This window comes from Ylistrum balloti, unplaced genomic scaffold (assembly GCF_031769215.1).
Source record: "Ylistrum balloti isolate Yb309-2 unplaced genomic scaffold, AGI_CSIRO_Ybal_v1 Utg370458, whole genome shotgun sequence".
Taxonomy (NCBI): domain Eukaryota; kingdom Metazoa; phylum Mollusca; class Bivalvia; order Pectinida; family Pectinidae; genus Ylistrum; species Ylistrum balloti.
The window spans coordinates 148,390-162,582 of NW_026782303.1; the positions used below are offsets into that span (position 1 = coordinate 148,390).

General features: G+C 33.3%; 2 protein-coding genes across 2 annotated transcripts; one reads left to right on the top strand and one right to left on the bottom strand.

The window, feature by feature from the left end:
• The first annotated feature begins 39 nt into the window (after nucleotides 1-39).
• LOC132555167 (H/ACA ribonucleoprotein complex subunit 2-like protein) lies at nucleotides 40-3,907 on the top strand. The gene is made up of 4 exons (XM_060219515.1): nucleotides 40-217; nucleotides 1,379-1,448; nucleotides 2,273-2,378; nucleotides 2,690-3,907. Exons 1-4 carry the CDS (start codon nucleotides 61-63, stop codon nucleotides 2,813-2,815), a joined length of 459 nt encoding a protein of 152 aa, XP_060075498.1. The 5' UTR covers nucleotides 40-60; the 3' UTR covers nucleotides 2,816-3,907.
• Nucleotides 3,908-4,409: 502 nt separating this feature from the next.
• Nucleotides 4,410-12,861, bottom strand: LOC132555168 (DDRGK domain-containing protein 1-like). Its single transcript, XM_060219516.1, has 8 exons — nucleotides 12,730-12,861; nucleotides 11,514-11,645; nucleotides 10,581-10,720; nucleotides 9,401-9,502; nucleotides 8,508-8,630; nucleotides 6,666-6,704; nucleotides 6,210-6,266; nucleotides 4,410-5,996 (listed from the first exon to the last, which is right to left on the bottom strand). Exons 1-8 carry the CDS (start codon nucleotides 12,827-12,829, stop codon nucleotides 5,760-5,762), a joined length of 930 nt encoding a protein of 309 aa, XP_060075499.1. The 5' UTR covers nucleotides 12,830-12,861; the 3' UTR covers nucleotides 4,410-5,759.
• Nucleotides 12,862-14,193: the final 1,332 nt, after the last annotated feature.

Below are 14,193 nucleotides of genomic sequence, written 5' to 3' on the forward strand. Positions count from 1 at the left end.
GTGCGTGAACTGTTATATGTAATAAACGTTTACAGAGAAGCACATGGTTAGGGAATAAAAATGGGAAAAGACAAGAAAAGAAAGTCTGAAGGTGCAGAAGAGGAGGGTGGCGACAGCAAAGAAGCATGGAATTCGAAAATTGAACATCTTAATGCTATTTCAAAGCCACTTGCTCCGCGTAAATTAAGCAAGCGATTGTATAAAGCAATCAAGAAAGGTAAACAACCGTGGACTCCATGTATTTGGATGGTCTACGTGTCTAGATGAAAACTATCATTGTAGCCTGTAAGAATAACATGTTGTCATTTCTAACGATACTGCTTCCGCAACCTACTTCACTGCCTGACTAGGTTAATGTAACGGGTTTCCTCCAGATAATTAAGAATAATTTATACTAGATTTTCGGAAATTAAACTGCTAACAATGTTAGACAAATTTAACTACCGGAAAAATGTATATCTCGTGTGTTATGGTTCCCTTTGAAATATGAACAACGTCCCCATCAAGAAAACACTATACTGCAAGCATGGGGAAACAATCCCATAAAAGGAAAGAGTCCACACAAAACTGAACTAATTAGAAAATTTTACTTGGCCTATGTTCAAATCATACTATGATGAATCTAACCTCAAAATTGTCATGTTTTGTTAGTGTAATCATCATATATGTCATATATTTTAATCCTAAATTGTCCATTTCTCAAAACTGACCAAAAAATTCCCCCGTTTCCAGAATGATAGTTCTCCCCAAAATCCAGATTTATGTAAATGTCAACTTATTAGTGCTAATCAGCTTGACCTAACTAGACAGGTTTTTTTTCAGCTAGCAAGAGCTGAAGCTCATTTGCATTTAAAAAAATATTAGAAATTAGTTTTAAACTATTGATCATAGAGCTTGTATGTTTTTGAGTGAAAACTACTGAGCTATGCATGTTTTGATAAAGAAATTATTTACTTCAACTTTTGTTTTGAAAGTGGTTGAATCTAAAGTAAAATTTTGGTTATTAACAAAAGCTTTTTGAATGTTTAGATATATCAAAGCTCAAACTTATTTGTCATAGAAGTAAGTATTTTCAGTTAGTTCTGTTAAATTAGAAAAATGGTGCTAAAAGAAAGCAAGGCCAGTATTTGACAGTTATGTTTTAGTTGGACCTCTATGATCGGGCTATTTTGCTCAATTTTCATGTAAAGTCATTCAGTACTTGAAAATTCATCAATATCCTCTGACATACAGATATCTTTAAATCAAGGGAGTTAAAATAATTCAAATCATGATTTTTCCCTTCAAAGATTTGTAGGCAGTGACCACTCCCTCCTATTGTACATTCCTGACTTTATACATTGATATATGTATATTACATAACTTTACCATATTTCAGCTGCAAAACAAAAACAGCTGAGAAAGGGAGTAAGAGAAGTACAGAAATTTGTAAGAAAAGGAGAAAAAGGGTATGTACTCTTTTATACCATTCAGTGTTTTTTCTGTGCAGAATTTACAATAGTACATGCCTTGGTACTGATTACCGGTATTTGGGAAAAGTATTGGATTTTCTGAAAAATTAGGAAAATATTCTTGGAATTTGCTTCATTTAGGGAAACGAGCACACATTTTGGTTAGGGGAAACAACCTCGTTTTGATTATAAAACAGGACAAAATTCACATTACTAGATACAGTTTTACTATCAATATAGATCAAGTGATATCAGTATTCTTGTATATGTTATTGTATTTCACAAACTTACAAAAATGCAATTGATGTCTTTTTGTATCTTGGAAATCATTTCCCAGCTGCATAACATTGAATGGATGTGTATATTATTCATGTCAGAAAGCGATCAATGCACAAAATATGATTACAAAACATTGTCTGACAATTAATAATGTGTTAGTTTTCCTTAACACTAAGGTGCAGACAGTGAAAGAGCTCAGAATTTTCCCAAAACATTGTTCATTAATTTGTATCAATGTAATCTCTATATTTTTGGATTCTACATCATCCTACAGTTCAATTATCTGTTGTTAATAAATAACTGCATTCGTTGTACATGTACAATATTGGAAAGTGTAATAGGAATTTTTATCATATTAATATTGCCTCAAGTCACAAATTTTACAAATACTAAAATGAATAATACTAGAAAATATTCTGCCTAAAAGTATCTTATATTTTGGTTGCTGTAAATATATATGAAAATATTTTCTTATCAGTTAGTAAGATTTCTGTATAAATGCATATACTTACATAATGAAAACCTATTTCCCTTGTAAACAGTGTGATTGTGTTGGCTGGAGATGTTAGTCCAGTTGATGTCATCTGTCATATGCCACTTCTGTGTGAGGAAGGAGGGATACCCTACTGTTACACACCCTCCAAAGATGTAAGTGTGATACACATAGATACATACTGTTACACACAATCCACAGATATAAGTGTGATACATATTATAGATATATATTGTCACACACACTCCAGAGATGTGAGTGTGATACACATTGTAGATATATACTGTTACACACCCTCCAAAGATGTAAGTGTGATACATATTGTAGATGCATATGGTTACACACCCTCCAAAGATGTAAGTGTGATACACATTATAGATATATATTGTTACACACACCCCAAAGACGTAAGTGTGGAACTCTCTACAGATACATATTGTTACAATTTTTTATGGTATATCCACAGGACCTGGGATCTGCATGTGGATCAAAGCGACCAACCTGTATGGTAATGATCAAGCCTCATGATGACTACTGGGACTTATATGATGAATGTTTTGGAGAGGTCAAAGATCTTCCGCTTCCAATCTAAGGCTGGAATTGTGGGATATGGAAATTTGTGTTCAACTGTAAGATCTTGAAAATTGTTAGATGCAGAAAAGTAAAATAATTCCTGGATACAACTCTTGTCCTCCCAATCTAAAGATGTTGGACAACATGGTAGCAGATGTTTTATTGACATACATGTACACTGCATTAAGGACTCAATTGTTCAAACCACTTATGACTTAGAAGTTAACTTGGATTTCAAGAATGCCAGATATTTTTCTACCTTCTAAAAATTTTAATGTTTCCTTTTTGTAGTTCCGAGTTGTTTTTTTCATATTGTTTTTTTATATATAAAATTAGCAATTCTAAAAATATCTGAGACAGAAAATTTCATTACATGTCCTGTTATGATCAGATGGTGTTTCGAAGATGGCGTCATCATATATTCGGTAATTTACATAATACAGGTTTTACTTAATTGTGTGAAAGAGAGCTGGTAAATGTATCATTTGATGCATTTTATGGTATGGAAGTTTTTGCAATCTTTTAACCTTATCTGATGATACTTTCATTATTCACTACACAAATAGACAAATCACTTTCTCACTTAATATATATATATCATTGAAATTTTGTATATATATATATATCATTGAAATTTTGTATCTCTTGTCAATGGTTATGAAATTTTTTGTCTCATGTCTAAGGTAATTTACTTTTCTTGTCTTCTTGAACTAGCATTTATTGTGTTTTATTGGAAGGTCCAATATGTGTTCAGAGAGCCCATGATATTTAAACATATACATCTATGAAATAGCATCATTTTATTTTAGGGAACTTATTGTTACAAATTTTGTGGCCTGCAGACTATCGATTATAAGTGGTGGTGTTGCAGAATTTCAACCCTAGAAATTTGTTATGGGAACAGACTGATGAAGTGTGAACCCTAAAATACAACAGTGTTGTACAGCTAATGAAAGGAAAGTGTGACTGTAAAATAGTGTGGATGTGGCAAGAGAGAACTGAGTGAAAGCAGAGAGCTAAATAACACTAGGTTTCTGGTGAAAGTTATTGTTTTCACACAATTATTAAGGAATGTGGATTATCAGATTTTCAATAAAACATTACCACATTAGTATGTGTACAGATTTTTCTTTCTTGTTTGCTATTCACTCATTTTTAGCAGGCCATTTAGGGCATATACTGGCATCAGTCCATCTACTGGATTTACTGTTCATTGTCAAAATCTTGTGTTAGGAGCATATCAAGGGGACCTTTATATAAAATCTGAGAAATCATCTGATGAAATAGCAAAATAGTCCAAAATGGCTGCCTGCCAACCATTCTGTATTTCTCATCAGTCCCAAAACCAAAATGCTCCAGTTTGCAAAACTAGGGATCAAAGTGAACCTAAATATGAAATCTGTAAAAGGTCCATCCAGGACTTCTTAAAGAAATAAGCATCTATTATGAAATTGTTAGAAAATAAAAAGAATCAACATTTGATCTTCGACAGAAGATGACAGTCTCCAGTTCCTGAAGTAGGATCTCCAGCAGATGTCGGACATATACAGCGAAGCTAAATAGCAAAAGAAAATATCTATGGAATGGCTAGAAGCAAAAACAAAAGCATTAAGTCAAAGAATTGATGATTATTTTATTCATTTACTTCAACTCATAACAAACTTATTTTAAAGATAAAAACTTAAAGTTGACATAATAAAGCAAAAAGGAAACAACACTTTTAGGATGTCCTTGTAGTGTTGATTTAAACATCTTGTAGTGCTGATTTAAACATACCTTGTAGTGTTGATTTAAACATATCTTGTAGTGTTGATTTAAACATATCTTGTAGTGTTGATTTAAACATACCTTGTAGTGTAGATTTAAACATACCTTGTAGTGTTGATTTAAACATATCTTGTAGTGTTGATTTAAACATACCTTGTAGTGTTGATTTAAACATACCTTGTAGTGTTGATTTAAACATATCTTGTAGTGTTGATTTAAACATATCTTGTAGTGTTGATTTAAACATCTTGGAGTGTTGATTTAAACATATCTTGTAGTGTTGATTTAAACATACCTTGTAGTGTTGATTTAAACATATCTTGTAGTGTTGATTTAAACATCTTGTAGTGTTGATTTAAACATATCTTGTAGTGTTGATTTAAACATATCTTGTAGTGTTGATTTAAACATCTTGTAGTGTTGATTTAAACATATCTTGTAGTGTTGATTTAAACATATCTTGTAGTGTTGATTTAAACGTATCTTGTAGTGTTGAGTTTCCTTTTTACTATATTGTGTTTTCTTGTTAAGGAACTCTATTGAACCCTATACAGATCCACCTGAGGATGCTACCGCAAAGTTCCACATGGGGAGTGTTGGATCACCCTTTATATATAAAACTTAAAGTTGTAATTAAATTAATCCATTCCATATGTTTTAAGAATTTACACCATGTCACACATACCCTCCATCCATATATCATCCTTTTTCACATGTACAAACCAAAGTGTAACTCCAGACATACCTGGTAATATCTTCAGGAGCAATGTAACAATAACCTATGTATACTGAAATCACAGAAATATGGTACATGTACCAGAAATGGAAACTTATGATCAATTTATTTATCAAAATTTTAATTTTCTGAACATTTAATACTTGCAGATTCTACATGATAGAGGATCTATTAATACAAATCTGCAACATCCCTTATCCTGTTCCTGAACAATTCAAATCATGGAACATTTTAAGATAGACCACTGATCTGCTTACAATGACAGACAAACTAGTCGAAAAACTCAATTTTTTCTGGTCTGTACTAATACATACTGTAATTTTATCAGTATTGGCAGAGCCTCCAGATTTCATTTTCGGTGTGTGGAAATCTTAAGAAATGTTGTCAAAACATAACCATTAGCAGGTTAGCCATATCATATCACAATGGTTGACTCCAACATCAGAGAGACTCGTGAATGTCACGCTGATACTTCTGCAGCCTGTGAGCTGGATAGGGAGGTGGTATCAGGGTTTAAATTGATCAATCTATTACTGGACTCGGCCAGCTCTATGATTGATATGCGACCATGCTGTTTTATGTGTTTGGCTATTGTCTGTAGCTCCTCTACTGTGATATAAATAAATTTGCCACGGTCATCAATCACACCGGTGAGACGTCCCTCTGCCACCAAGTCTTGGACACGGTCAATAGCATCCTTAATGAAAATTGTAAAATACTATCAGATTTGTCATATCACGAAATAATCAAAGAGAAATAATATAATAATGGAGTTTTTTTCTAGATAAGATTATAAAGTTTGTGAAGCATGTACTGACACCATGCTAAAATATGACTTTCATCTAAATGTACTAGTAAGCTGACTTTACAAATGAAAAAATGATCTTCCACTGTTTTCAAATAAACTCACCTGTGTCCTTATTTTGAAATGTGATGCCAAATCTTCAAGCATTACCACTTTTGAAGTCTGCAAAATAAAACATAATATTTCTGATGTCACTATTTCTAGTATTGCATATTTATTTGTGCTGTAATATTGTTATCATTATTATTATTATTGCAGTCTTAACGGCTTGTCAACACATAAAAGGTCATTAGGGCCAACTTGCAATATTGGCTGTAGTGTTGTTTTACAATTCAGGTACAGCTAAATTTGTCTCCTGTTTACACTTGCCACTTTAGTTGGCCAAATTGATGAATCAGTAACAGGATTTTTTTTACATTTTGTTGTCATAAGTCTGGTATCCAATTTCATTATTTCCAATTAATTTGTCTATTATTTATCAATACAAAGTCATTGATTGCAAAAAAATATGTTTTCTTTCCTTCTTCCTTTTATTTCTCTCTAATACAAACCACAACTTACCTTGATGTGATCTATAAACTCCTGTAGTAGAGATTGTGACTGTAATGTAAAAGAGATCAGTTATTATTTGGATATGAAACTGTAGCTTTATGATATCAGTATCAAATTAAGGGTATATGTTATCTTCTGACAGAATAGATCACATTTTAAAGACAATTTTACATGAAAAGGTAGCAGTGAACACAGGCTACACAAAATCAACAAATTATCTTCTCCCATTTTTGTTTTTTTCTTCAAGAATTCCTGTGATATACAAGAAGCACACTCCACCTTCTGTTTCCAGACATTCTCCTGATCTACAATATTTGTCTAATTAACACACCTACCCATATATTTCAGCATAACCAGTGTGTAAATTTGGTAAATTATTTTGGAAATTTGGTAAAGATTACAACAAAAGCATCTCAAACATTTTGCTTGTGTCTTCAATTGCTGATATTAAAAAAAAAACCTAAAAATTTTTACTAGAGTATGATAAGTCTTCCTATATAAAAATGTGGGAATTTGATTTAAAACTTACTGCATGATTTAAATAGAGGTTAGTAAGCAAATATAGTGGGAAATGTATTTTTCATTAATCTAGATTAACACTAGATTCTAAACACAAGAGAAGCACTCCTTTATAAGAGATGGCTCTTTAAATTATGAAGTCGGAAAACATGTATCAAAGTAATCCAACAGATTTTTCAGATAAAGGTGATAGTGTCAATAGTTCCAACAACTCAGACTGTTGTATGAAGAATGCAGTAGGTAGTATCATCACATACACTGAGGTCAGCCTCTATAGAGAATGTTGTGTGTAGTAACACCACTTACACTGAGGTAAGCCTCTATAGAGAATGCTGTGAGTAGTTACACCACTTACACTGAGGTCAGCCTCTCTAGAGAATGCAGTGAGTAGTAACACCACTTACACTGAGGTAAGCCTCTATAGAGAATGCTGTTAGTAATAACACCACTTACACTGAGGTCAGCCTCTATAGAGAATGTTATGATTAGTAACATAACTTAACTAAGGTCAGCCTCTACAGAGAATGCTGTGAGTAGTAACATCACCTACACTGAGGTCAGCCTCTATAGAGAATGCACTGAGTAGTAACATCACTTACACTGAGGTAAGCCTCTATAGAGAATGCTGTTAGTAATAACACCACTTACACTGAGGTCAGCCTCTATAGAGAATGTTATGATTAGTAACATAACTTAACTGAGGTCAGCCTCTACAGAGAATGCTGTGAGTAGTAACATCACTTACACTGAGGTCAGCCTCTATAGAGAATGCACTGAGTAGTAACATCACTTACACTGAGGTAAGCCTCTATAGAGAATGCACTGAGTAGTAACATCACTTACACTGAGGTAAGCCTCTATAGAGAATGCTGTTAGTAATAACACCACTTACACTGAGGTCAGCCTCTATAGAGAATGTTATGATTAGTAACATAACTTAACTGAGGTCAGCCTCTACAGAGAATGCTGTGAGTAGTAACATCACTTACACTGAGGTCAGCCTCTATAGAGAATGCACTGAGTAGTAACATCACTTACACTGAGGTAAGCCTCTATAGAGAATGTCGTGAATAGTAGCACCACTTACACTGAGGCCAGCCTCTATAGAGAATGTTGTGAATAGTAACACCACTTACACTGAGGTCAGCCTTTATAGAGAATGTCATGAATAGTAACACCACTTACACTGAGGCCAGCCTCTATAGAGAATGTTGTGAATAGTAACACCACTTACACTGAGGTCAGCCTCTACAGAGAATGTCGTGAATAGTAACACCACTTTCACTGAGGCCAGCCTCTATAGAGAATGCACTGATTAGTAACACCACTTACACTGAGGTCAGCCTCTTGGTCTGCTTCTCCTTCATCTTCAACAATAAAACTCTCCTTTAACTTCAGGTACTCCTCATGCTCTCTTTTTTCTTCTTCTTCCTTCCTCAGCCTTTCCTCTTCCTCCTTTTAATGGACATAACATGATGATTAGAACTGATGTACTACAGAGTTATATCAAGTTAATTCCAGATACAAATGGGTTTATTGGAAGGTTTGCGAGTAGGGAGGTGGGTTTGGTTGAGTGGGGGGATTTCATGAATCGCCAGCTACTGAGAGATTGAAAGACTGCATAGCTCACCTCATCCTAACATGAAGGTCATGGTATTAGGAATAAATCACTGGGTCCATCAACATAAAATGTGGGTTAGATCAAGCCATTGTTATATATCCTGGACTTACATTAATACAACCATCAATATAATGATGAGCAATGCAAGTTTGGTTAATATAACTTTAGTCAGTGAAGTTTAGCCTTTGCTATATAATGTAAGTTTGGCTAATGTACCATTTGTAATTTTGTGTATTTCAACATTGACCTGAACTCTTCTTTTTAAACTGATGCAGATATAATCCATAAATATTACAACAATATATCATGAAACAAGTGTTTTACCTAAAAGGAACTGTACACAGGGTCTTACTGTGGGAGGAAGCCAGAGTACTTAAAAAAAATTGATGTGGTCGGGCAGGTGACCCCATGCCTATTCACAACAATCAAACACCAACCCTGTGGTTACAGCATAATCTTGGCCACTGCCCACCCCTTTACCACCTAAACTTTGTTGTGTGGTGTTAATGAATTGTTTCTATGTCCAATGCCTAACATGTGTTATTGTATTACCAGTCATTGGTTGATCACTGCTGAACTTTCAGTTACCAAACATAATAAATACCTTGATTTTGTTTTCAGCCTTTTCTTTTTCTTCTTGCTCCTTTCTCTGTTTTTCTAGCAGCTGTTCTCTCTTCTTCTTCTCCTCTCTCTCTTCTTCCATCAGCTGTATATCAAAAAAACATTGAATGCAAATATGTATTTTATACATACCAAACAACATTTAAACAACATATAATAATATTGTATGCATGGCACTCTGACAATAAACCCATGACAGGTGATGATTAACAAGCTAAACCACTTGAATAAGATTTTGGATAAAAATGATAAACAGCAAATCATCATCCTGCAACAATCCCTTCAATGAGTCAAAGTTAATGTACCTGGGCTTATTGCAATTGAAATGGTTCAGTTTGATTAGTTTGTTGGATTTATAGCCCTGTGAACAACCAGGGTCAACTTGAGGTAGTGTCTCATTATAGTAGTTAGTGTTTACTTCACTGAATAACATACATGAAGCCTGTGGCATACCATCCACAGCAAAGGACACAACCATGTCAACACAGACAGTGTGTTTCTCAGCATCCAAACAAACACAAACAATTTAAAGAGTACAATTTGTTTGAAGTTATCAGAAAACCATGAGCAATGCTGCTCTTCTAATAAATATATCTGTCAATTAATTAACATATAATGCCAACATTTTCAAACTTTTCCAATGAAAGATTAACAGACTTTGAAGAAAAAGAAAGATGTAGAAAACTGTGCTCACTGAACATAACTCTGGATATAGACCACATACATGTGCTGGTCAAAGAATACAAAAATGCTCCATCTTAACAGAGGCAAGATTTGGAGATCCCAACCTGTGAGCAAAGATGATTAATTTTGCAAACACTAGGCTTGTGGAGTGTTTGTATCTCAAAAATCTTTTCCCTAGGGTTGAGATAATCTATGTAACCTACAATGGGATGAATGATTATTTTTCTTTTACTCTACTGTCCTTCTAAGTAAACAATGTGTTTTTATTATCTTTATATACTTTACACTGCTGATGTGACATCCTAAAATAATCAAAGAGAATCCCCCTGTCTCAACACTAGGGAAAGACAAAAAAATCTAACACCCTTAAAAACCTGGGTATACCTGTCCAGGTTAGAGAAAATTTGCCTGGCATGGTGTTATGTAACATAGGGTAGAAATATTGTCACATTAACTAACATTACAGTATATTTCCTTACAAGCCTTTGTTCTTTCCTCTCTGCTTTTGCCTGTTGTTTAGCCTCCCATTTCTTGCCTTTACCAGCAGGTCTAACATCTTCAAATTGAAATGTACCATCTTCTCCATCTACATCAATATCAGATGTATCACTCCCAGCATCTGAAAAATACAGGTATGTCCTTTTTATATCAAAATTCTATTATTTGTTTTTGATAATTCATGAAATATGTATGTAATTTTAAACAGTGGATTCAAATTTTTGACAGTTATTGAGTGTTATTCTAACTTTGAACAAATAATATATCAATTTTTCTCTGAATTTTTCTCCCACATTAGCAGATAAGATCTACTTGCTTCCATTCAGGCCAACTTACCTGCATGGACTAAATTTCACTGACAATCAGTCTCCACACAATAGATTCAAACTACTGATTTTTATGAAAAAAATAGGTAACATTTACATTAATTTCTCTAAAAAGGCTATTAAAATTGAGACTCGTCCAATTTCTCTTCATTCTTCCAGGGCTTTTACCATAAATTGAAAGGCTGAATAGGTTTTCTCTTTATTTCTTTAACATGGAATTTAAAAATGTAGATTTACATACAGCACATGCAATGTGAAAAATCAAAGCAACACAGTAGAAGAGAGGGCACTTAAGGCAGTAACTTAAATGCAATATAGATGGTTTTACAGACATATAAATATGAAATGTACTCCTTTCATATGTTATCTTTATTTTATTTCAGGAGAAACAATTATTTGCTAATTAACAGGGCAGCCAATGGCAAAATAAATCTGATGGTAAATACAGAAACAAATACTACTTTCAATATGCCCGTTAAAAAAATTAAGTAACATCTGTTCAATAATTTTAGTATTGAAAATCATTTTCTAAACAGAAACCTAATTTAATAATGCCTTTTTCTAGCTAGGATATAGTGTGACATTTACCAGAGTCATCATAGCGTTGTTGCTGCATTCTCCCACGTCTTGGCGCTCGACGACGAACCACCCCTGCTGGAGCATTATTAGCCCCTCTTCGAGCAGCAACTGGCCTTTGATCCTGCCGTTCATTTTTCTTCTCTGTTAAAAGAAGTTGCATTGGTAATCACAATACACATATGTTATTCATAATCAGTTGGAGAAAGTTACGAAAAACAATTTTGAATTCTTTAGTGTTTTATTGTTTGCTCGTGAAACACCATGACAACAGTTCTGATAAATTTGATGCAGGATCATCTTGTAGCAGCTGGTGGTTACATCATTGAACATTATACAGAAGACCTGCCGCATGTTATCTAAGAAATCACAATAAAATTTCCTACACAACAGCATGTTTCACACTTCGATTTCCTAAGGAAAATGAACAATCTATGGTATGGATTGAATCACTCATCTTGTATCTTTATCTGAGGTTGAAAATTCTCTAATGTTCTACCAACTGAGATAATGCAATGACATGTTTTAACAGTGACTATAAAGATATACAAAAATGCAAAGAGTTTATAGGGATTTACTACCAAGCAGATTGTACAGTTGTAATATAGTAATTGTCTAAAATCTGAAGGTCCAACTTCCAATTATGTTTGTTTTTCCTTTTTGGTTAATTAGACCTACACTCTTTCCATTTATTTGTATCTAGTTATACCACCATAGGTTTCAGGCACCACTTGGGCTCTTAGAAATATTGGAACTGAAAATTAGTGACTGGATTACATCCCTTCCCATATTTTTTGTATTTATCAGAAAGTGAGGGAAATAAGTGATCTGTGCCTCAGTCTGCATTCAAATGGTAACTGTGGATAGAAATCTTCATTTCCATATGCATGTCACACATCGATTGAAAGGAGTTCTGGTGTTCCAACGATCTAAGACAAATATAAAAAACAGAAGTCCAAAGAACTTCACAATAATTCAGACTTGATATGAAACATCAATGCATAAAATTAACTTTAGATCTCTATCAACAGTATGAGTGCTACTTTTTATGTGTTCTGTTTACAAATTATAATACTGTATCTAGTCTAGATATATAAGGCCTACACTGTATTAAAGCTTATATGCCTTTTTCAGCCCGATTAATTAATAGGACAATCAATAATGCACACAGCTCAGCGACCCGACACCTGGATATTTGTTAACCGTCTGTATACTGCCTTACGTTTACCTTTTTTCTTCGACTTTACAAAGAAAGATATGATGACGAGCGCTATAACTATAACAGCAACCACTGCAATATAAGCAGTAAATGGATCTACTGGTGCCATTCTTCTGTTTTCGTTGACGTAGTATCTGTTTAGGTATATTGCAACATATGGCACTTTTTCACCGGAAATCAACAGTGACTTATAAATTCTGAGTATCATGTGGAATCCGGAAAATTAAAAACTCGCTATTGTATCACTTTTTCCCTATTTGCTGGCACTTAATATCTTTGAGCAATATTGATACAGGGACGTATAATACAGTATTCTACGTCACTGGTTGATCCTGAGCTGAACAAATTATACAAGATGTTCGATTCAATGAATTTGAAATCATTTTTTTCTTACTAAGATATCTAATTCATTAAGATATAGAATTTAAGATTTCTAATTTACCCAGAGTTTTACTAAATAAGATAATTTAGATCAACATTATATATATTGATCAGATATTTCCTTTAAAAAATGAAATGACTTATTTAACTAAATTAGATATCTTATATAATTTCTCCCGAGATATCAGATTTACTTAAGGCGTCTTATCTATTAGATATGTGATTTAATTTTCTTCATTCTTATTGTCTAAATTAGACATCTTATTTTAGATATATTATTTGATTAATTAAATATCTGAGTTAATGAATATTTAATTAAGTTCTCTTTATTAGATATCGAATTTCATAAATTAATTGTCTGATTTATAAATCATGTAACTTATTTAGTAAACTAATATAATGTATTTAAAAAATATATGAACAAATAACACATCTGACTTCATTAATTAGATAGATTATCTAATTTGGTCAAGTACTGGATCAACAATGTTCCACAGCTTGTCATACATTGTTTGAGAAGTTTACACTTTTTTATCTGTGTTATTTTATTGTTGACAAGTAAGATATTAGTCATGTGTTGTTGTAGCAAATAAGTAAAAAAAAACTTCAGCTTAATTCTTATTTTCAAAGGAGGGGCGCCTATTGATATCGGGGCCATTCTGAAGCAACAGCATATATAGTTTTGCATGCAGATAATTTTAGGTCAACTTCATACCATATCCGATTTAAAACAATATCAAATGGGCACTGCCTGAATGAGAGCGCCATTTGATCAAGAAGAAATAACTTTCACGAATTTCGTGGAAGAAGTCGTCAACGTACAGACAAACTCGAAACACAGGAATTCAAAAGATGGAGTTTCATGAAAAAATACTTTTACGGTCGGTCATAATCTTTGTGCGATATGAAATTCGATAAGTTTGATGTTTGTTAATTTGCTTGTTGGATTTGTTGTTGTATATCATGTTCTAATTTGACAACCTAACATTACTTAATTGGATTGGCCAGATTTATATGCCGGATGTCGTCGATAAAGAAGAAGACACTTACTCTTCCCGAACAACTGGTCTTATTCTCGTTGTACTTTTTGAT

Bases quoted from the DNA above. Each gene is read 5' to 3' on its own strand.
- LOC132555168 (XM_060219516.1), bottom strand. From the start codon at position 12,829: ATGGCACCAGTAGATCCATTTACTGCTTATATTGCAGTGGTTGCTGTT. The intron at 10,721-11,513 runs GTAAATGTCACA...TGTATTTTTCAG, and splicing joins ACAACGCTATGATGACTCTG to ATGCTGGGAGTGATACATCT. The intron at 9,503-10,580 runs GTAAGGAAATAT...TTTGATATACAG, and splicing joins AGAGGAAAGAACAAAGGCTT to CTGATGGAAGAAGAGAGAGA.
- LOC132555167 (XM_060219515.1), top strand. From the start codon at position 61: ATGGGAAAAGACAAGAAAAGAAAGTCTGAAGGTGCAGAAGAGGAGGGT. The intron at 218-1,378 runs GTAAACAACCGT...ACCATATTTCAG, and splicing joins GTATAAAGCAATCAAGAAAG to CTGCAAAACAAAAACAGCTG. The intron at 2,379-2,689 runs GTAAGTGTGATA...GTATATCCACAG, and splicing joins GTTACACACCCTCCAAAGAT to GACCTGGGATCTGCATGTGG.